This window comes from Battus philenor, unplaced genomic scaffold (genome assembly GCF_028537555.1).
Source record: "Battus philenor isolate CCGP_79_NKW_IND1 unplaced genomic scaffold, ilBatPhil1.0.hap1 SCAF_18, whole genome shotgun sequence".
Taxonomy (NCBI): Eukaryota; Metazoa; Arthropoda; class Insecta; order Lepidoptera; family Papilionidae; genus Battus; species Battus philenor.
The window spans coordinates 7,582,227-7,606,677 of record NW_027181680.1 but is presented as its reverse complement, the minus strand read 5'-3'; the positions used below and the strand labels follow the sequence as shown (position 1 = coordinate 7,606,677).

Below are 24,451 nucleotides of genomic sequence, written 5' to 3'. Positions count from 1 at the left end.
AGTCCTTCACCATTTATATAGAGAATGATAAAGTAGATGTGCACAGGCTACAAAAGGTTGAATGTATAGCTCATTTGCTGTCAATTACTTAGTGTATGATACACCCAATCGAAAATTCAACGGTTTTAGAAACAATAAATGGGGAATTTTAACATAGTAAGTAGGAACGTTTTCAAAATTTTAATACATTTTAAAATTAACAATTGTTTACTATCTGTGCCAGCGGACTTTATACTGACTTTATATATTGCAATATATAAAATAAATTAATGTTACATTTGGCAAAGTAAACACTTTATACAGGTTGATTGGAAATAAGTTTAAAAGCTTTAAATCTTTTTGTTGACAAGTGAGCAATACATACACCTATTTCATGCTTTTACACCTATTTCCAATCATTCTGGATATACAATATATGGTCTCTAAAGATATAAGACTAATACTAACTGATAATTTTCTCTATACAATTTAACAATAAGATCGTATTGTTCTCCCATATAAAAGTCACTTTTGTAACAATTCAATATCGAGATTTAAAACAGCATCAATCTAAAATGCAGATATATTATTTTCAGAATAGTAAAATTTATGTAATACATAGTTTTTTTATTGAATTTTGTCTTCTGTTTTGTGAATTTACTATACAATTTAAGGAAAGATTACAGACATATAAAAAATATTCAAAATTAAGTAGACTACGAGTTTTCTGATCACAAGTCTCCTCTTATTTCAAATATTTATAATGTTATTTAATTATTTACCGCACAGTTATAACATAAATAATTTTACATAAAACGTTAATGATATATAATAATATAAACGGTATTCTGTGTATATGCGTAAAACCGGAATTAAAAATATATAACAGGGCTTCTGAACGAAAGAGTTTCGGTGCCCCGGGGCTCATGCTCACGGTCAAATGACGTCACGTCGGCTTGCCGGTGAAAGGGTGTGCCCCCGCCTTTTGTATAAAAGCCCCTTACAACTCTCATGAAGCATCATTCGAGATCATCAAGTAAAACAATAATACAATGGCATTCAAGGTATATTAAGAGTTTTAAATGCACTTTACTTTTTGAAAAATATTCAAAAATTAAAAATATTCTTTCGTTACAGTTTGTAGTACTCGCATGCCTGGTGGCTGCCGCCAACGCTGGCTACGTTCCAGCTGCTCCATTGGCATACGCTGCAGGTCCTGTGGTCCACTCCGGTCCTTTAGTTCACGCCGCACCCTTGGCTTACGCCGCTCCAGTCGCTAAAGTCGCTAAGGTCGCAGTTGAAGAATACGATCCCCACCCACAGTACAGCTTCGCATACGACGTGCAAGACAGTCTCACTGGCGACTCTAAGACCCAACACGAGACTCGTGATGGAGATGTCGTCCAGGGTTCCTACTCCGTGGTTGACCCCGATGGTACGAAGCGTACAGTCGACTACACTGCTGATCCCCACAATGGTTTCAACGCAGTTGTACGCAAAGAAGCTATCGGTGTAAAGGTCGCCGCTGTCGCTCCTGTCGCTAAGATCGCTGCCCCAGTTGCGTACGCCGCTCCTGTTGCCAAAATCGCTGCACCTTACGCCTACGCGGCCGCACCCGTAGTCCACGCTGCCCCCGTCGTCCACGCTGCCCCGGCATACACGTACTCTGCCCCGGTCTACCACCACTGAACTGCTACCAAAACATAGATACAAAAGAATCACGTGATATGTTATGAATCGTTCTATTGTTTAGAACATTTGTGCGTAATAATAAGTTAATTAAATTATTTTTACATTCTTAAATAATTATTTTAATTCTTTACATGATAAGATAAACATTAATTTCACACCACAATATCACATACAAAAACCCGACACTAAATCAGAGTTATTAAAACAATTGATGTGTCATAGTAGTGTGAAATGGGTCAAGTTGATTCAGAGACAAGAATCACTTACCGTCGAAATACTGACTTTTGTACCATTTTACTACTCGTAATCTGCATTTTGGTGTTAGCCGCTAATAACTGGCCCGTTAGCACTATCGTATTCCATTTGTTCCAAAGAGTATCAAATATAAAATAACATAAACAGTAAAAAGTTAACATAAACAAATTCAGAGCTGACCAAGAGTTTTTCATTACTCTTTTTTCTAACTCTTACATCATGTAGCGTACACTGTTAAGAGCGGGTAGGTACACTGTTAATATTTGCTACCATATGCTAAACTGTTACAGAGAAAAAAGTTTAGTAAATTCAAAAAGGCGCTAAAAAGACTGCAGCACGTCAAAACATTGTACACGGCGTAATTGGCTATGGGTCCAAAATTCGGATTATTACTTATTAAAATTAATTATTGTTTACTATCTGCTCTGCAGACTTTATACTACCGAAAGTTATTGACCTGTCTCTTAAAAAATATAACAAATAAACTATACTTTCACTCTTGGAAATCTTTTACGCCAGTTACCAATTAGTCTGTATAATTATTATATATTCATAATATACAATATACTATATATTCATAATATATCTAGATTTTTTTCTTATGTGACTCACATGCTAAGTTGCTTAGATCATCGGAGAACTTGAAATTGACTATGCCTACTCATTTTCCTATATTTATAGAGCAATCTTTTACTGTTGTCGCTGTCAGTTTATGGAATGAGCTACCAGAACCAACTACAACTACATTTAGAATGCATAAACATTTTATGTTTTTTTAATTATCATCTTCATTTATTTATTAACACTTTTTTGTACAACATACACAACAAACAGAGAAAAAAAAACATTCATATGGTATAGAGTCGGTGTTATCGCTCGTTGCGATCTTTACCAGGCTACCTTTGGATGGAAATGAGAGACATGAAAGAAAGGGCAGCTTAGAGTGTACGTATATACAAATACATATATTACTCTACGCACATTGATACAAAAATACTTGTACATAGATATATACACAAACACTCATATGTATATATATACGTGGGAAAGGTACTACATATTTAGAAATAAATAAGAGATGCTATACAATATCCTATTTTAGAGGCCAAGGAAGTGCTCTTTTACGATTTTTTTAAAATGCTAACAGCGATTTAGCGCATCTAACATTAAAACAAAATAAACTTTTATTAGGATTCGATAATTTAAATAATAACTTAAAATAACGTTTTTTCTGTTTTCAGAACAACGCAATATTATTTATTTGAAGCATATACATACATAGTCGAGAGAGTAATTGTCTTATATATTTACTATTTGCTTCTTGAACGAAGTTTACTTCGTTTACATATCGTGCTTTAGCATCGCTTCTATAGTCCATTAAATTTAATAACGTGCTAAAAACCGTACCACGACAGAAATATTTAATTTTCATATTAATCATTAATTTTTCTTTTAACAATTCTAGCTGCACAAATAAATGTGTTGATAGCGTAATCAAGAATAAATTAAAATAATGGTTTAACCGGTAAACACATGTATATTGTATGAAAATATCCCACGATAACAACGTTCTCGAATTGTGGGAAATTATTGCATAAGGTGGCATTTATATGATTTTAATATAGGTGTTTAAATATCATTCTGAGAAAACGACAACTATTCTATTTTAACTCACAATTTTTTAAACGATTCTCTTGTATTAAAAATCGCTGTCAAATAAAAAGTTAACGGTTAAGATTAAGGGATAATCCTATGACAAGAATTATTAGACTTTACAATATCATAACAAAAAGAAACTGGCGGTCCGCCTGAAATAACTAGTCTATGCATCTACTTCTTCTAACGAGTTATTGTTGTAAATAGATACACGATCGCCTTATACTAAAAAAAATAAAGAATTTTTAAAACTTATGAATAGAATCCAAAAATCACGTATAATTTACATATTAACAGGAGCATGGAATTCAAAAGCATCAACTTGTCTAAATATGTTATAAATTAGATACCTATTTTACAAAACATTAAAACGTCTTTCAAGGACCTTGATAGATAAACAAAAGAATAAGAGGAGAAATAAAAAATAAATGATACGAATACGAACTTCACACTTGTCAATGCCAACGAATTTCCTGGCTAACTTGAGCTTAGGCTTTAACGGAGTACAATACCAATCTATCGTCTTAAGCCTGTATATCTATGCTCAATTGAGCAACGACGACCCATTTCACCTAGCTCAAATGAAGTCAATCGACGAGCCAGTGGGATGTGGCAATTCAGTAAACCGCACTTCACATTTTTATCAACCTGTACGCTTCGCTTGAGGGCAAGTTCTGTAGCTGCTACTTGAACCTTTCTATGTAATCGGCTATTAGTTAAGCCGCGCGTCTTTACCGGCATTAACTTTGCGCCGCGCCACTGTGAGACATTACCAAAATATTATTCCGGCAGGGGTATAAATAGGTCATAGCCATGTAGGTTTAACAAATACAAGCATTCCGTAATGGCGTTCCGTATGAAACTGTCATACGGTTTACTTGTACCAATAATCTATTATTACAATTAGGATACAGGGCCTCCCTCTACTCTTATGGGCGTCTACACCCAAAGGAATTTAACTCATGCGCCTCGCGACTGTAAATTTTTCATAATATTATTGCGGTAGGTATATAAATAGCCGCATAACTATAGATTCTCTATTCCTAAATTGGTCACCGCTCAGGAGAAAAACACAAAGAATCTCTACAACTTAGAGAGAAATTCTCTATGTTTTCCTCCTCGCTCCTTTCAATGTATACATGGTGTTAAACGTAGAGTCTACTTAACAACAGACGTTCTGATACAGAAACTAAAATTAATGATTTGAAATATGTAGCGTTTAATCAATTGGAAGACCGACCAATAGTTCGCGTCTTCGCCAAACGACGAACGAGTGCAAGTGATCTTGCCTTCAAAACTAACCTCCTATAGACAATGCTATCTGTACATATTCGAATAATAGACAAGATGCGCAATACGTATCCAATCAAGTCATAAATTGCGCCCATATACTGAAGTATATCCAAGGAAGCCATGGATTGGAACCCCCATTGAAAATGTAAACATGGAAGCCCCAAGCAAACGTGATGTCGCACCATGCTGACATAGATAAGACGCGCAGCGGATAGACGAATCCTTTACGCTATTACTACAAAATCTGTTTGCGTAAAAAAGAAATGATGGGAAACAGTAAATAAACGCTACGCATTAATAATCATGACTACAGCTACTCTACTAATAGCAGACGGCTAAGAGAATTTCATAGAACAGAAAATTCAACTGGAAATTCCTTTTACCTCGCCTTATGCAATGCAAGACTGAGACAAATTACATTATTCATTAATATACTATACATTTTAATACGCATTGACAGTAAAATCTCTCATCTTTTAACTAAGAACCAGACAGTTAACACTTTAATTAATTATTTTTATATTTAATAGAAGCATATCAATGGATTATATAATATTTAAACCAAATTATTTTAATATATATTATTAAGATTAAACATCTTACTTTATCTGTGGACAAATTCCGCATTTGTTTGCAAAATGTCATCTGGTTTGTATACAAAAAATGCGCGTACGAAAAATCTAAACGTATAAAATTTTTAACTTTTATTATTATATTAGTGTTGATAATTAAATAATATAGTACTAAGTAGTACCTATCGAAAAGTATGTTACAATAAATGTATAAAGTTATATTTCATTCAATTTTATCTTTAAAATTTTAACAGTTTAAAAAAAACGTGTTTATTAATAAAATACTATTTTCATATATTATGACACCGATTTTGAAATCAACGTCGACAGTAAAGTCCTAGTAACAAACTTAATTTATATATTAAAAAGGAATGGTATCAACGAGAGGCTTACGTTATAAATTCAGCGAAGGAGAGCGCGTCCTTTGCTATGAACCTGATCCTACTAAGGCGAAAGTGTTGTATGATTCAAAGGTAATTATTTCTACGTATACCCACTTAAAAGCGTTATTTTACTTATTATTGTTTGTGGAATAACCTCTCATTGCCTCTAAAAGTATTAATTGTTTTACCTTCAATATTTTAGTTTAGTGTTAGAAACGTCATGACATAGCTATTACATTTGATTTAAAAGAAAATAATTCGTGTTATAACAACTACTAGGTAGGCTATCATATTATTTCACTTTTTATACTTGTTATAAATACAATATTATTATTTAAAATAAGAACAGTATGTATTGTTGTCATCAATTTTTAGGATATGAATTAAAACATATGAAGTTATTGTAAGTTACTTGCGTTTTCATATTTGTATTAGTAATTTTCCAATGGTTATTAATATAAGAAACATTTTTCACTTGCTAAAATTTCTAAATTGATAGTAAATCTGCCACACAAGAATAATTTTTTTTATAATTGTAATGGTCTTATTTCACCTTTTAGGTTTTAGAAGTAATAGAAAGTAAGGATAAAAGGGGTCGCCGCACTGTAGAATACTTGATTCACTTCCAAGGGTGGAACTCTTCATGGGACCGTTGTGTCAGTGAGGACTTTGTACTTAAAGATACAGAAGAAAACAGGCAACTACAGCGAGATTTAGCTGAGAAGTCACAACTCCAACTGTAATATTTCTTACTCTTTAACTAAATTCTTGTTTTGCCTGCATGTCATATTATATACCATTTACAGACACTCACAGTCTAGTGCATTGTTTCCCAAAGTGATCCAGATGGGGATGGTACTCATATGTTGGTGTGATAAAAAATGTGTGGGGTAGACAATTTTGAAACAAGAAATCACAAAAATTTATCTGCTCTTGACAGTGAAAAAGTAAAATATTGGCCTAACTGCAATTACAAATGTAGGCAGATAATATTTAAGGAACCACAACATCTGTTACTCATAGAAATTTGCATATTCCATAATCAGTACAATCTGATGAGACTTTCTTTTGGAAATATGGTAGAAATGTAACTGCAGGATTTCCACCCGAATCAGCAGTTTAAAGTGCTGTTAAATAAATAATTTGAGATCCTCTGGTCAAGAGCAAAAGTTAGCAAACGTGATTAAAAAGTGATTATATATATATTTTCAAAAGTGATTAAAACTACAATATTGATATTAATCAAAGACACATTTATTTAATTCAAAATTTGTGACATTTATTTCATTTTCACAACAATAACATCTTTAGTTGACATTTGTACTGTTGTACTGTTGACTATTTTAAATTCTAGTTCTCATGTAATGTCTAAGACAACCATGCATTTTTTTGAATATTGATTTTACTGTTCTGCTCTAAACATAAGATCAGCTAAAAGTCATCAGAGCTTTGAGTTGTTTGTAAAATACCCTCTGCTAACCATTGTTCTAGGTTATAAAGATTTTGTTAATTTGTGAAATAGATCTGTTATATAAAAACATAATTTATGTATTTAATATAATTTCCTCTACGCCACAGGTTAATATATTGTAAAAGTATATTGGCATCTACAATGTCAGTCGATGATTACATTTGAATTGGAAAAATTGAATGAAACAGAAATTATTATTTTTAGGGGAGCATATTTATATAGAAGGGAGCGTAAGAAGGGCAGCAACACGACCACCAACTCGGGACATGCTAAACGGACACGTCATGGATTCAGTGATGACGGATCATCAAGTAGCACCCAGCCTGATGGTAAAAAGTCATAGTCTTTCATGTACCCATAACTCTAAGTTTGTGTCTCCACATAATTTTTAACAGACTACCCTTTATAGTCATTAGTCATTCTTTGTATTTAGATTTGGCACAGGGGAAATGTCTCCTGTACATTTATCTTTCGTAAACAGTACTCACTGCTTTATGTCCATACAAAAAATTGTTTTTATAAAAGAAATTAATATTTCTATTATTATTCTATCAATTCGAACTATATTCTCTTCTGCACTGTTTTTTTACTTTGTGTAGTTGTTAATGTTTCAATTTTAGACTACTTTATTACAACTTCAGAAGGTGAGACGGGGGACACGGATTCGTCGTCGGGGTCGGCCTCGAGCTCCAGTTCGCAGCCCCATTCACCGCAGGCTAGCGTGCATAGCGGTCGTGCACATATTGCACTGCCTGCTGCTCTTAGGTAATAGACTAAAAAAATCTTCCTTGATACATGAATACATATTCAAAGAACAATGCCATTTTTCCAGACTATCGAAACACTTCGCGATTAAATTTGTGTAGATTATAACCATATTAACGTCAGTAACACTTGCCCACAGAGACCGTCTAACGTTTGACTACCACCTGGTAGTAAAGAGAGGGCGTCTGTCACGGCTGCCCGCGTCGCCTTGTGCAGCTCAGATCCTTGAATCATTTGTTAAGTGGTTCGCACGCGCCGGCGCCTGGCACACGGCCCGAACACGTCACGAGCCCCCACAACGCCCTGACATTCTTGACGTCTCCTGCAGGTATCGACACGACCCCTGGCTCCTGAGAACTCTCGAGTAACATTAAAATTCAATAAAAAAAATTTGATCAACACACTATAGATTACATCTCTTGTTGACATCATGTTGAGTCTTCTACCTGTTGAAATGAAATGCCTCAGATCTTGACAGATTTTCAAGAACAGTTGAATAGACCACAAGGGGTCCATGAATATTTTTAATAACTTCAAATTACATAATTTAATATACATCGAATTCGCCAGGATGTGAACACATCATTCCTGAGGTGTACTATCGTCTATGAAGTTGTTTAGTGTAGTAACTCTTAGCACACAAACATTCTTTGAAGGTTTTTTTTAAATTTCACAATGGATACATTCTGGACATTTTCTGGGATCATATTCTAAAAGTATATGCATAACCCATAGAAAGATTTGTTAGCTTGATGAAGTCAAGTCTTAATTATAAATATTTGCATTTTGCTTTTGATATTGATATTATGTATTGGTATTATGTGATAAATTGACAATTTCTGGTTAAATTGGTTGTTTTTGAGAATAAACAATATATTGTCATACACACTAGTAACACGGTATTTACAAAGCCGAAGAAATCCTTCACAAGTTTTGAACTTTCAGTAGCATTATGGTACGTTTCTAAATTATATGCAAAAAGAGGATGTTTCTGTGTGGATGGCATCTCATGCATGGTGATTAATAACAGGTGTAAAAACTTCAGAGGGTGAATGTTTATCTATCAAACAATCAATAGTTTTATAAATAATGAATAACAATGATAATATAGGAAGAAAAAGTGTTTTCAAAATTTGGATTAATTGAATTATTTATTGACTTTGTACTGCTAAAAGATTCAGACCTGCCGCATTTCAATTAAAAATAAATTAATGTAAGTTACATTAATTTATTTCAGAATGATCACTTTACATAGTTATAAATAGGTGTATAAGCTTTTACAACCATCAGTCACCCCATATAACGAAAATAGAGTAACAGGAATTGTCGAATTAAAGCTTGAATTTATCTTTTCAGGTTAAATCTGGTTAGGGAAGTCGCCGACGGACTCAGAGTATACTTTGACTTTATACTGCGCGGCCATTTGTTGTATAAACAGGAAATGCACCAATACTACGAGATCTGCGGCCAGTATAATGAAGAGTAAGTTACGAAAATTATATTTAAGCTCAAATTAACTTATGCCTTACAAGTCAGTCAGTATATATGATCAAATGATAGTACATATTCTGATGTATTTATCCAAGACGGGGATGCTTATACGAAGGCTCAATGTCACCCAGAGAACAATGGTGGGGGCAATGCTCGACCATTTGCTGCTAAATAGAATAAGAAATGAGATCTACAACCATAAGCCGGTAGACTCAATGTGGTTAGTCCCCTCACTAGGTGGACCGGCGCGCAGCGTAAGACCGGCCATCGAGGTGATCTTTGAAATGGGCCTATAACTTGCTTTGGGCGTTTATCGGCAGAAAAGAAGAATAAAAAGGGATCTACTACTGAACCATACTCTTATGTTCAATACTCAGCGCAACAATTTCCCAATGTGCGGTAGTATTTTCAAGACTAAATATCCTCTGGCAAGCAATATCAAACCTAAAAATAATCTTTAATTTCTAATGTTATCAATATTGCTTTCGCAAGTGCTGTAATGTAATAAAAAGCTGACTTGTGTTTATTTTAAACATCATTGTATATGAATTAATTAAAGCAGTTGGAGGTTAGTGGTTAAGGGCTGTGACTTGTGGCATCACCCAAATTCAATAGGACCACTTGAAAGATCTCTGCATCCAGCGATTTACTACGACAATAACTGTTACCCAGTTGTGGGTGAACGTACCACGCTGCACTTGCTGTTCCATGGTCTCCACTTCAGGACATTAAGAATTATATTTTAACATGTACGATATATTACAGCTTCGACTGTAAAAGTGATGCAGACGACGAAGAAGAACAATCACAAGATGACGGAATGGTTGCTTCTGCTGAAGAAGATTTAAAAAGCCCTAAAATACCGGAGTACTCACATTTACCCCCCGACCCCACAGACGGAGAAAATGGAGACGGTATGTTTAGTTTCGATATTTGAAAATACGTAATAAAAATAGAAAAGGAAAAAAAAGTTCTTTAGGTTGTTAAAAGGATATTCAGATGTCTATTCACTTATGTTATTTTCACTAAGAAATTTTAGAGGCAGCTTCAATCAGCTATTAAAACATAAATTAATAAGATGAACTATTTTTTGTAAACAATTTGCAAGTCTAAATCTTTAAAAGCGTCTAATTCTTTAAAAGCGTTTTGCAAATATAACGTAGGTTTATTTATAATTAAAATTAATTCAAATGCATCTCGAAATACACCTTTAACATACAAAGTGCCTTCTGGGTCTCTAGCAAAAAACAGGCAAATTGTATATATGATGTGATTTTTTAACGAAGGACTACCACTGCATTCCCATACTCTCAGAAGCTTTTGGAAGTGACCTGCATGCACCATAACAAATCCACCTTTTGGGTTCACGTTCTTTGCTGCAATTACTGGTTTGTATTCTGCACTCCAAAACCTTGTGTCCGTGTAAGAAATAATGATTTTTTACATTAACACTTATGTTGCAGAGGACGCGATGTCAAAAACAATGGATTCTACAGATGGTACAAATTCAAATGACTATACTATGTCTAGCTTAGGTAAATACATTTTTTTAATTTATTGACTTTGGCATATTTAATTAAGGTAATATTTATATTTACACAAACATTTGGACGTTTTCTTTCAATTTACCTTTAAGTCATTTGTTATCAACTGGGGGGGTACCGCCCCCTAGGTGCTGTATCTTCATCAAGACAATAAATGCTACCGAGAGCATAATGAAATATCTTTATTTAATACAAACATTAAAGAAGTTAAATGCATCAAATATGAACTAGTTAATAAGGTTTAGGACTGTCGGTACCAAGGCAATGCAAGTTGCAAGGCGTTGGAATTTTTGTGTAAATGGTAGTCCATAAAGTATTGGGAACCTACTAAGTATTACATTCACTAACCACATCTCTGTGTTAAGTTAAGATTTAATTCAGCAGATGTAAATACATACTAAACTTATTTACAGTTCAAGATAATAGCCTCGACGAAGATACAAAAAACGATTTAAATGACAAATCCGTAGTAAGCGATTCGCCCAGTGAGGACATCACTAACAACAGCGGCCCAAAATCAAGAGAGGAGCGTTCTGCAACGCGCAGCGGCAATGTGGCCAGGAGGTTTGTTTTTTAACTTATTTTAATAAAAAGGTAGAAAATAAACCATTGTTACTTTAATTCTATGTTTCAGGATCTAAATTAACGCAAATATGCACAACTATTCGGTCATTAATATTCATAAATTATTTTAAAACGCTCTTTGACTTTTGGGCCTCATTGTCAAGCTGACAGTCACTCAAGCCACAGACAGAGCTTTGGAAGAAAGTAGCTGGCATTGACCAGCGGATTGGCAAGTTAAAGTGGAACGGGATGGCTTAGTGTTAACAATCTTGTACTAAGATTAAAAAAAAAATTCTTGTACTTAATTGTAACATTGCCTTAACATTCTGCGCAATAATTCCGAATAAACAGCTTAGAATGTCAAAGTTGGCAGTGACCTTGTTAAGGTGCATGGCAGGCTTACAACTGGTCCTATTGAAAATGTATGGCGGAACCTATGTCCATTTTATTATGGAGCAGTGCCCTTGATATTAATTATATAGACCGCAGATATTCTCTGAGAGATGTTTTTAAAGAAATTGGCGTCTTCTCCTTTAGTCTGTTGAGATATATTTTTTATGATATATATTATATTTTCAGACTTCGTTCGCATAAATCAGTGATGTCACAGTCTGAGAATGATGAACCGGCGCCTTCCACATCAGCTGGGGAGCAACGAACCTTTGAAACTTTATCCTCCAGGTATAAACCAATACACAGACCATACTAGATAATTGAGTCACACTCAGTCTTAAACAAACTTTATTGCGATGTTGACCAACTCATTATGGAATTGCCGCCAATTTTTGAAAATAAAGGACAGAATAATGAAATGTTCCTATTAATAGTTCTATTTTCGAATACTTTTTAATGTTTTTTTAAACAGGCTAGTTCTTTAGATGTCAGCATTACCAAAGTGAATTATTAAATATGTGAGCTTGTCATCAGTGTTGGCAGCAGCGGATCGTCACTCAGCGAGGGCTGGACACGCAGTGCACCGCCGCCCGCTGACGCGCCCGCGAGCACGCACACACGCACGCCGCTCTCGCAGCTGCTGGATAAGGTATGCAAGCACACACGTACACAAAAAAACATCTCCATAAATCACCAAGAATGCTACACGAAGAACAGTGTGTAACCTTGAAACTGCCGACGATCGCATAAGTTTTAAAATGTCCATCGATCCATTTACTTTGACTCTGCCACTCAACATAATCTCGGTGATTGTAGGTTCTGCCACCTACAAAACAATCTCACTCGATACATTCAAACGCTGCGCCATTCTGAGACCGAAACATGCGCTTGGATCTCCTTACACAGTTTACAGCCGTTCGAAAACCAACCGGCCTCGTCGAAATCGAAGTCGGCTCGTATACCACAAGTGTCGCCAACCCTCGATCATTCAAGATTCTTCCCCCCAGCGCTAATGCATTCCGGAAAAGTATTAACGTTAGCCAGGGAATAGCAACCGGCCAAGTCCAGGTCGGCCCTCTCGTGCTACCTGGAGTCTGTCGGAACGGTAAGAAGAGAACTCGATGGCGAGTAGTATGTAGCGGCCCGAGCCGAGGTTTTCCAGGGAGCCACTGGGCTTCGCTACACCCTTACACCTTCGGAATCTGTAAACGCCACTTGAGTAACTTTGTAAGTCAAGTTCAAAAAAAGCGAAGCGGATTGACAAGTTTTTTGTTTAATACACCTATTTTAAATATATTTACTACAAGTGTTTAATATGTTTTCATACCTTTGTTTTTTTTTAACCCCTGCATTAATATTTTTGAATTTTCATCAACTCTATATATCCTCAGACAAAAACGATTGACTATTCCCAGATATGTACGCGTATAAATTAATTATTTGATATATTTTATGTCCAGGTATCTAAATGGCAAATTATTCCCAGAGAAGGCACCGAGCATCTGCCCAGCAGAATATATGGCGCCATACATCTTGCGAGACTTTTTGGTATTAACACTTATTTTTGTTTTAAGAGATTTTTTGATTTGTTTTTATAAACTGATATTACAAATCAAATGCCTATTTTAAATTTATCAGTTGTCACTATTTGTTCACAGTGAAACTACCAGACTTTTTAAACGCGACGCAGATGCCAGATTTTAAACTGAAATTAGTCTTAAAACACATTGATTTATTTGTACAGTAAGTATTATTTTTTCTTACATATAGATGCGAATATTTATTAAATCATTCAACCGATGCTTTACGGTTCAAACAGCTATTACCGCGGTAATTGCAGATCTATGACATATTTTAATATTCAATCCCAGAGATGTGTGATTGGGCGGGAAAGTAGACAAACGTGAAGTCATCTGTCCTCAAATATCGCATCGCATACTTCAGGCGGTGACTACAATTTCCGCTCACAATATAACAAAAAATCGTCATTTACGCAAAATTCAGATTTGCTATATCTTCTAAATATGTCTATGTATAGTAGATTATGTAAATGTATATGTGTGCTTATATATATATATTTATATATATATAGTATCCTATGTATATGCGATAAATATTGCACATCGACCTTTGGAAAGACAATCGGCTAATTTCGGCTTCGAAAGCGTTATCTCTGTCGCACGAAATACAAACAGTCCGGTATCTATTGGGAGTAATAAAAATATAAATAATAACAATTTTAATTGTTATTATTTTTATTTTACGGTTTAATATTTTTATTCAAGTAAGCATTAACATTCACCTTTGAATCGTCAAATAAGTAGTAAGCTACCACCAGCTCGGAATGCTGATCATTTGAGAAAACTCGGCCAGAAATTCAATAGTTGCTCTTTTTAAACAAAATTTAACAATTTTGGATGTATCCATTACAACACCAACCATGTAAATTAGATAACAAACCAAGTTCATACATTTCGGTCAACCAAAAACTCAATGCTATAATAATATACTTACTTTTTAATTTAAAATTTCATATCAAGAAAAGGAAAGACTAGGATATCTTGTGGAACTTTATTGTTATATACTACACTCTGACCCATGAAGGATTTGTGAACTTGAGTTAAAAGTTAATTTCTATTTTTGGTAATCATGTGTCTGTCACATTTTTTGTATATAATTTTAAATTTTGGCGCACAAATAATATGCTCGTTTTAATTTATTCAATTAAAATGTTACATTCAACTAATAAATATTATCTTTAATCTAGGTATTTAGACGATCACAGCGAGTGGTTCGGCGAGATGTATTACATTGCTGACGGAGTATCGCGGTCGCACTGACATTACCTGCGGCGGCGGTTCATTGGATAGCGAGAGCTCCCGGACCGACGTTGGGAACGAATGCGAACTTTGAAACATACACTGTTATCGGCATTCAGTTGGCACTGTCATAATGGCTTATTGTGCAAATTCGAACGTGCCGAACAATCAAGTGTACATTCAAAGTGAAGAAACAGTGCACGAGCGATGCTATGGACGGATACGAATATTTTAATAATTTCTTTAAACGCTTAATTTTGATATTTATTTATAAGTCAAGTGTCAAACAGTGATAATTTTATGTTTTTTATTTTTTATTTGTCTCATTATTTGACATATCTCTACAGTTAGGCAGAGATGAAGTTATTCATTATGACGTGACCTTTTTAGACAAATGAATATAATGTGTTTATTAATTTCAAAACATAGCAAATTTTTAAAATTGAATTTTTTACTTTTATAATCATATGCGATTATACATTATGAAATTTAATTAATTATTTTAATTTGACTATATACGTTAAATATTTTTGTACCGGCGAGAAATTGTTTCAATCAAATCTCAAGTAATTACTCGAAATTTGAAATAAGCCAAAAGCTCAGCTGGCATAGTTACTTTAATAAAAATGAAATACAAGAGTCTGAAGAAATACATTGTTTTATTTTGTTACATTTATCTAATTTTTATTTAGGAACTCTTTAAAGGCGTGTATTGTAGATTTTAATACAAATAATTGAATTTCCTAATATACACAAATATACACATATACTATACTAAATATGTGTATGTCAATCTTAACCCTTTCAGACCTGAATTTTTTTTTTGCGTCCAATGAAACTAAAAAAAAATTGTAGCTAGAGTAGAGTAAAAAGGCTAAGGAAAAAATTATGAAAAAAATCCTGGTTGTCAGGTTTATAAGAAAAAATAGTTTTTCTTTTTGTGTACAAATGTGCACATCCGTCCTACGTAATGCTCAGACTACTGTTTAAGAGGTTTCATTGGAATTATAAAAAGTTTAGTTTATGAATGTTTTATTATAATATTTATAAAATTATATATATTATTATATAAAATTAACAAAACTTAAGTACAATTCTTATAATTATTAGCAAAAGAGATTTCTTCTTTGGGACAGGCAACTAATTGGCACATAGGTATATAAGTCCTTTGACCCATTCAAAAAGCATGTTTCATTAGTTTACGTATGAAATGCTAAGAAACAGTTTTTATCTTTGGTAAGGCAAAGGTGAACTTTGCATTTTATACATTTAATCCTGGTTCTTCCCTTGCATCCAACCATTTTGCACCGTGTCCCAAGTCCCTCATCATGTGCAGGGAAATACCCAACACCGTCTCTTGCTATATCCGCTACAGGGCAAACCTCTCCTGGTCTTCTTGGCATAATTTGCGGTATTGAGCTACTACCACTGGGTCGTCCTCTTTTACCAATTTTATTCCTCAACACCAGACTTTCAGCCAGGTGACGACGAAAGTGAAGCATCGTGAGTTGTTTATTATTTGGTATGTCTAGCAACGCATTGTCAGTTTGGTACTCTCGGTACGCCTGCACTACACACTACTGCATACACACACTGCCTGCACACTACAGCTAAATCAGAAGCATGAAATATAATGCGAAGAGTCAATTTTTTCGATTTTATGAAGGTTCTGTAGTAGCTCATGCGTTGATCTAAAAGGTCAACTCCCCCCATTGCGTGATTGTATTTCCTGACCACTTCGGGGCGTTCAACGTCAATAAATTTCTTGTCTTTCTTACACCACCTTTTGACTAAGTCTTTTTCACCAATACCAACAAAATTAGAAGCAATATGGGTAATCTTATTATCCAGCCACTTGACCACAGTTACATCTTCGTCAAAACTACTTACTTCTTTAGAAAATCCTCGAGGCTTTTTATTCATTTCTTTATCGCTTAGTAGCGATGGGTTGGAGAATCTATTTATACGAGCTGTGCATGCAGCCATAATGCCTTTTTGTTTCATGATTTGTAATAAATGATATGACGAGAAGTAGTTGTCAAAGTACAGTTCGTGGCCCTTGCTTTCTCCAATTCTTTTAGTGAGATGAAGAACAATAGCTGCTCCGTATCCAATTTCTTCTCATCAACACAAAGTTCTTTTTCAAGCGGTAACTCTAAACATCGATTGCTAACTGCATCAAATATTGGTCGAACTTTGTAAAATGCATCTTTGCGGAAAGAGTTCCAGCGAATAGGGCTTTCAAAGCGTCCGGTGATATATCGGTGATTTTTTTTATGAAAATGTAAAAAAAATATTTTATTTCAACATATAACATATATCTTATATAGCATCAACAACAACCACAATAATAATATAGTTACAAACATATACAAAATAGATTTTGCAAATACAGCTAGAATACTTCAGCAATCGCAAAAACATCGTTTACGCCTGATGTGTACATTTGTGTACAAATATAAAAATTGTGATACTTGATACAAAAATAGAATAATAAACTCAAATTATATGTTACTTATAACCTTAGGAATATAACACATCAACTCATATTTTTGCAGTGCGTATATTTAACTATTTCCTACTTTTTAGAAATAAAAATGACGAGCTTACCCACTTAGCTCCAACTTCGGTCAGCCACTGATCAAACCATGTCGAAAAAGTCACAAAGAATGCTAAGAGAAGGCGTTAATAGTATACATTTTTGTAGTTAATAATGTGGACATATGAAAACAAGCGTTCTCAATTGCACTTGTAGCGAAATAAATACCAAAAATTTTTTTATATTTTATGTGTACATTTGTGTACGCAGGGTCTGAAAGGGTTAAGAAATACATTCATCTTAAACTTCATGACTTTGAATCGGAATATAATCGGTTTATTTAATACTTTGTTGTTATCGATTGGTAAAATAATTGGTTAATAATTATGTTGTTTATGTACACTTAATTCTTAAATAAGAAAGGACCTGCTAACTCACTCACTCGGTGTTTAGCACTAATCGGTGTAACAACTCCTGAAGATGCCCCGTGGAGGGGTGAAACACGTGTTGAGTGAATTTACGGTGGCGGTTGTGTAGTTGGCATTGTCTGTCGCATGCGCATTTACGAGCAGGCTGGCGGGCGGTGCACTTTCATACACGACAACCACTGCATGTGCGGAAGTGGCTAAATATTGGTCCTTTCTTATTTAGGATGGACTTCCGCAATGTAACGCCTGAATCCATTAAACACTTAATTCTTAGTGTGAAGAGTTAAGTTATAAATTGTTTTCATTGTATATGTTGAATGAAAATTTTACTTGACTCCTCTACACTTTCCTTGTTTATAATCAGATTTATGTCATTATTTTTATGACGAATTTGCTCTTCAGCAGAATCACCTTCGATGACAATACTTAGCGGGAATATGAATCCTTAATTTTGTCATATTTTGTGTTTGATTACTATATTTTCCTAACTGTTGTTAGTGGTCTTAAATCGCACTATAATAACACGATGGGATTCCAAGTGTATTTTCGGGACGTTTTAGTTAGTGTTAATTGGACACTTAATGCCGCAATCAGATAATTAATTTACTCATTAAATTATTGTATCGGCTAAATTCAGATTTTGATGGAAGATTGATAAACACATTCTTGATAGATATATACCAACCAATACACGTAGACAGCATGCTACGTTGATCAGCGAACAAATTATTTCTTAACAATTATCCAAGAATAGCATCAGACTAAGTCGTGGTTCGAACTTCTCGGGTACCTTATGTGTACTTGACATGTGAAAAGCTCAAGTATAAGACCCCGCTTACACCTTCATAGAGCTTTCGCCTAAAAGCTAGGAAAAGCTTGGCAGCCTGTCAGTCTAGTGGAATATATGCGCTGGCAGCACAGGCGCTCAGCCTTGTATTGCCACCCAAAACTTGGTAAAGGTACCTAAAAGCTAGGAAAAGCTTGGCAGCCTGTCAGTCTAGTGGAATATATGCGCTGGCAGCACAGGCGCTCAGCCTTGTATTGCCACCCAAAACTTGGTAAAGGTATATATGCCAATGGAAAATCATATTTGGTTCCTTAAAAATTCTCGACGATCTGATTTAAAAACTTAGTGGCAAAGCTATACTATATTTGATCAGATTTCAAATAGTAAAAACGAATTGCCCCTAAACCTTCGAATAATAAAAATACAGTGTAATATCATCCACCACTTGGTTTTTTACTTTTTTTATTACCACTGAAAACATTATGGAAAAAACTCTACTTAAAAGAAATATCCACTTAAAAAAATAAAAGGAAAATAAATAGGAAGAAGAAAAAGTATTAATCTGCAATGTTTTAATCTCAATAGCTGATATAAATTTATAACCCAATTTTGTTTTGGAAATTTACACATGCAATTAGAGATTTCTTACAAATTTGTCGTTTAAAAGAAAAAATTAAACTAAATTATTAAGAATTCATAATCATAGAAAAAAGGTATTTAACGAAACATGTTTAATTCTTCCAAATAAAAAGAAATAACTTAGAGATCACTGGCACGTTTTTGGTGGAATTTGGCAAAACAATTAAACATATGAGTTAGAACAAATGTCACAAGTTATTAAAGATGTGAAAAAAAGTATGTTATTTTTATAGAAATATTCAAACAGATAAAAAAACGTAAAGATGTATGTCTAGTAATTTGTGGGTAGATTATTTTAATCATGCTCCATCCTATAGATGACACGTCTGTATTCTTCCTCCAAGGTCAGATATTGGCTAGACAAACGGCTCTGAGTTTCATTGGCACCGACAGATGATATTGTAGCCGCATATTCATCGGGCTTTAAGACTTTTTGTAGCTTTTTCATTTCCAGCTTCTTTTTCTGTACATATATATAAGTTTAGTCAATAATTTACAACAATTTTTATACTCTTGGCTTGACTTAATTAATGTAATAATAAAAAAAATTGGTAACTTTTCATTCAAAAGCGACAAATATAAAAACTAATATTCAACAGGCTCCTCTATATTACTAATTTTTGGTTCCAACAGGGACAACATCGTCACACTTCTTAATTTTTTAAAAAGTCGCGTTCCTAAAGGCTTCAGGCGATTTGACTTTTATGGCGATATAAGATAACAAAAGTTACTAAATCGTTGATCTACTCTACTTTAATCATTTTAACAATGAGGTTAAAAAAGGGGCCAAAAATGTCGCTCGAGAGATTGTTTTTTTGCACTTGTAATGGTATAAAGCAATTAATTTTATGTGCACAAACATCTATTTATAAATAAAATTATATTATGAACACTTACTTGAAAAGGTGCATTGAGCCTATTCTTAACATCGAGCCTGTAACTCAGATAGGCGGCCTTGTCAGAAGTGTTAGTACACTTGAGTCGTAAAATTTCGTAAACACGACGCGTCTGTTTCTTATTAATTTTGAATTTGTTGCATGCTTGGTTCACCATTTCCGTAGTGAAGCTTTAGACAAAATAACATATTTACCAAAAAAATAGAGTTTTCGAAGTAAATGATTTTTGGTAAACTCTATAATTAACAGCACTTTCACTAGGTTTTAAAGGTAACTGAAGGTGTTTAGCCCAGACCAGTATTTTCCAAGATTGGAAGAGATTGGGAGACCGCCAAGTTCTTAATTCCTTAAACTCCATGATGTAGCTGGTTATAAACAAGACCCCTGAGAATGGATATCAATATAGGTAATCACCCATTTAGAATTCCACTTCCAGGGAGAGACAAACCACGGCTCATTCGGTTGTTATAACCGAACTGTTGTAAAACAGATTCATCCATTTTCTTTTGTTAGCCAAAAAGTAAAATATAAGTGGTGTAACTCGGTAGTTTTAAAGGAAAAATACATACCCCTGAGAAAGTTTAGCTGAATGAAAAGCAGGGAGAGTTTCACAATTTTTAGCATCCACATAATCTCTTATCCTCTGAAACTCCTGTGATGGGTCCTCCACTGTGATGTCAACAACTTCAGTTTGTGGTATAAAATGTGAATATATTGTCTAAAAATTCAACATTAAATATCTATAGTGTATTAAAGCACCTACACATCAATCATTGACCATATGTAAAACTAACTAATAGATTAATATTGTCAGGGGCAAGATGAATCTCTTAAGATCCACAGGTTTAAATCAAGTTTAAGCTCCCATGGATTCTCTCCTAAATCAGGCTGACAAATAACCCTAGGATCATGACTGCTTGTCACTCAACCAAGAATAAAATGATTTGGTGAAGATTGGAAAAAACTCTTTTAAACCTGAAGAACTGGCAAATCCAGCATAAGATGTCCAATCCCAAAGTTGACAAACAACTGTTAAAATCAACAGAATATGCTGTATGCTGGCTTTTTCATACCAGACTTATTGTAAATCTTTGGGTGAGGCTTAAATCCATCAGTTGACTGCCTATGGCTAAAATGATGAAATCTACAAATCGAGAGACTTTATGAAGGTAAGACAACATTTTAGGAGATATTTGAATAATTTTAAATAAGAAATAACTATGCACCTGAAGCAACTGTGCACATAATCCCATTTTTCTATAAGGTGGCAATGTGAGAACTTGTGATACTCGCGGGCGAATGTGTCGCGGGTAAGCATAATATCTATACACGGTGGCGTAGGCCGCTGTCGCGTAACGGACATCTCCGTCACTGCTCTGGTACTTTTCAAATCTGTTAAATTATATAAGAACTTATAATTTATAAATATGCATAAATTTCAAATTAATACACTTGTACAGTTAAAATTAAATTAATAATCATGTAAAAAGCTAACGTTTAGTTCACAAGTTAACTTATAATGTTCACACAATTGCTATTCACCTTCAAATGTATGTGAAATTAAAAATATAACATAACAATTTACCAATTACAACAATTAAGGTAATAAAATAAACATTTAAGTATTCCAATAGACTTTGCCAGGCAACAAAACACTAAAACACTGATACAATATACATTCAAACATATACATTGTGTTATTTGTCCCAATTTCTTGCATATCCTACTGGTAGATTCAACATTGATTTCACGAAGAAAAACTTGGCATGAAGCTCAGGTCTTGGATTAGTTAGTGCCAACCTACCTACAATGTCAACCCAGAAGCAGTATTTGCCAATAAAAAATAATGACCACTTACACTGTGAAGAATGTCCACTGGTCATCATCCACATCAATAAATGAAGCTGCATCAACATACCACAGCAGGAAGGTTTGTAAACGTTGGTGGTATGAGAGAAAACCAGATGTTGATGTTTCACAGTAATATACTTGAAATGTTCGTGTCTCTCCACCATTATCTATAAATTAAATGATTTCCTATACCCATATTCATTAAATATAATATTAGGAATATTTTCTACTTTCTTGAAAGAAAAAGTGATATCACAAAATCACAATTTTATAGTGGAGTACTTTTAGTAACAAACATTAGCTATTTTGAAAGTCTTGAACTTATTATAATAATTTTTTGTAAAGCATTAAAATAACTAGTAAAAAATTTTATAAGGTTGTTTCTTTGTAAATAATGTAAATAAATGTTAATAATATAAATGCAAAATAGTAACACTGAAAATATAACACTTTATATTAAAGATAATTCACAAGTCTGCCTTGTCTGCCTATTTGGGACACAATCAATGTAAACTTCTTTAAAATACTATTCTAGTGCATGTTGTTATACTGTATGGCACATCAAGCAGAAGAACAGCAGGATTCATCGGCTTATAAAAATCAGCAGGGTTACAATTGTTACATAAAATATCACACAAAACAAAATTACAAAGAATAATGTTAAACAAATTATCCTTGTAAACATGTAAAGATACATTAAGTATTAAAATATAAAAGTTTTGTATGTTACTTTGCGTGTGTAATCATTTTATGTTAGCAGTAGTAAAGTCAAGAAAAACACAAAAAATGACTCAAATTGCTGGTAGATCCATGCGGAACCAACGTCGAGTGCAAAGGGGTAAATACCAATAGGAAAAAAAATTGCTTTACAAAATCAAATGAGCCATTAAATATCATTTCTTACTGACTTTCAGGTTAAATTAAATTCCAAGTTATAAGTTAAAAAAAAAGTATTTATATAATAAGAATAAAAAAGCCAATAGTGAAAACAAGTTTGTTAATATATTTTGGACTTACCTGGTGTTACTGTAAAAGTATGCAAGAGCTGACCATGTGGTTTGAAATGCTGATCCTTTTCTAATTTGTTCACAAAATGATCTAAGTTTGTGACATAACCTGGAGCCAAGACATTTCGTAATGCTCCTTCCACATCATCAGCTTTCATTCCACCCAATTTACTTGGCTCGATCTATAAAGCCAGAAAAAGAAATTTATAGTACCCCATGATGAATTTTGGAAATTGGATTAAATTTACACATGAAGCTGCTAAAACACTGTATTATAGAGACTAAACTCTATAAAACCAAACTAAGCTGATTTTTGCTGTAACTCTTCTGCCTCAAGTGCCATAGCATGAGTCAGGTTCTACTCTAGTTTATCATTTTCAATACCATAAGTAAAATACATTTTAAAGCAACATATATTTATAATTTATTATATTAACTTTTTGTAGTTATAAAAGTATTTAAAAGTAGCTATGAAAATTGTTAATTTTTGACGTAAATTCAGCATTTACTTTACTTACTACAACATGCATTTCTTTACAAATTTCTTTCTCTTTAACCTTTCAATTCTACCTACATTTAAGAAAAAAATGTGAAATGGTTGGTGCATAAGTGATTGTTGAACTAGTTGCACATTGAATCAAATTAAAGTCTAGTTAAAATTTATATTGCACATACCTTATCTGTGTATTGAATCCCAAGGTAAGTTTGTAAACTTCCTGCACTGTAATAGAGCTTTATATGCAAATCTGAGTAACCAAATATATTTTCATTTTCACCGAACACTTGATGACACATTTCAGGCCCAAAGCTTGTCTCATCGTTTCCAATGTCTTCAACGGTCCGAACTGTGAATTAGGGAATGTTAAAAAAGGACCTTAAAACATCAGTCAAAATAAAAACATAATGTCAACTACCTAATTTAAGCTCCAATACTTCGTTTCCATCAACAACTAGATGGTTCAGGGCATCCGTCATAATGAATTAATGTAAAATCACTACTAAATCGGAACCACAAAAGTTTTCATTACAATACGTCTTCCCGCGCAAAATAGCTTTGTCAAAGAAATTTTCAATAAGTAATATACAGCGAGGCTATTAAAGCATTTATAAGTATTGAAATTGTTTTATATATTACATATCAACTTCAAGTAATCAATAAAAAGTTATAAAATGCGATAATTTAATGCAACGACGGGCACACAACAATCTATTTGCAATATAACGAATTATAAAATGTCTTATTTGATATGCCTCTTTGGTACGTCTAGAAACGTCAAATTTGATTAATTTCTCCTAGTTTTTTATGATTATTTTAGAAAAAATTCCTAACACAATACATTTGATTTCAACGTACGTTGAAATTAGACAGTTTTAAAATAGAACATTTAAATCTAATAAAAAAACATAGTAATTGAACAAAAGTAGTA

The 24,451-nt window shown here is 33.7% G+C and overlaps 3 protein-coding genes across 3 annotated transcripts; 2 read left to right on the top strand and 1 right to left on the bottom strand.

Moving 5' to 3' along the window:
- Positions 1–1,021: 1,021 nt before the first annotated feature.
- LOC137920138 (larval cuticle protein A3A-like) lies at positions 1,022–1,693 on the top strand. The gene is made up of 2 exons (XM_068763377.1): positions 1,022–1,043; positions 1,117–1,693. Exons 1-2 carry the CDS (start codon positions 1,032–1,034, stop codon positions 1,666–1,668), a joined length of 564 nt encoding a protein of 187 aa, XP_068619478.1. The 5' UTR covers positions 1,022–1,031; the 3' UTR covers positions 1,669–1,693.
- A 3,861-nt stretch (positions 1,694–5,554) lies between these two features.
- msl-3 (male-specific lethal 3) lies at positions 5,555–15,449 on the top strand. The gene is made up of 14 exons (XM_068763369.1): positions 5,555–5,920; positions 6,391–6,569; positions 7,506–7,630; positions 7,943–8,066; positions 8,206–8,394; positions 9,423–9,548; positions 10,323–10,471; positions 11,021–11,092; positions 11,515–11,665; positions 12,245–12,346; positions 12,593–12,707; positions 13,519–13,606; positions 13,717–13,801; positions 14,826–15,449. Exons 1-14 carry the CDS (start codon positions 5,819–5,821, stop codon positions 14,896–14,898), a joined length of 1,680 nt encoding a protein of 559 aa, XP_068619470.1. The 5' UTR covers positions 5,555–5,818; the 3' UTR covers positions 14,899–15,449.
- Positions 15,450–19,269: 3,820 nt separating this feature from the next.
- Hat1 (histone acetyltransferase 1) lies at positions 19,270–24,244 on the bottom strand. Its single transcript, XM_068763572.1, has 8 exons — positions 23,939–24,244; positions 23,700–23,869; positions 23,035–23,206; positions 22,025–22,184; positions 21,393–21,558; positions 20,736–20,884; positions 20,168–20,336; positions 19,270–19,733 (listed from the first exon to the last, which is right to left on the bottom strand). The coding sequence occupies exons 1-8, from the start codon at positions 23,997–23,999 to the stop codon at positions 19,566–19,568; spliced, it is 1,215 nt and encodes a 404-aa protein (XP_068619673.1). The 5' UTR covers positions 24,000–24,244; the 3' UTR covers positions 19,270–19,565.
- Positions 24,245–24,451: the final 207 nt, after the last annotated feature.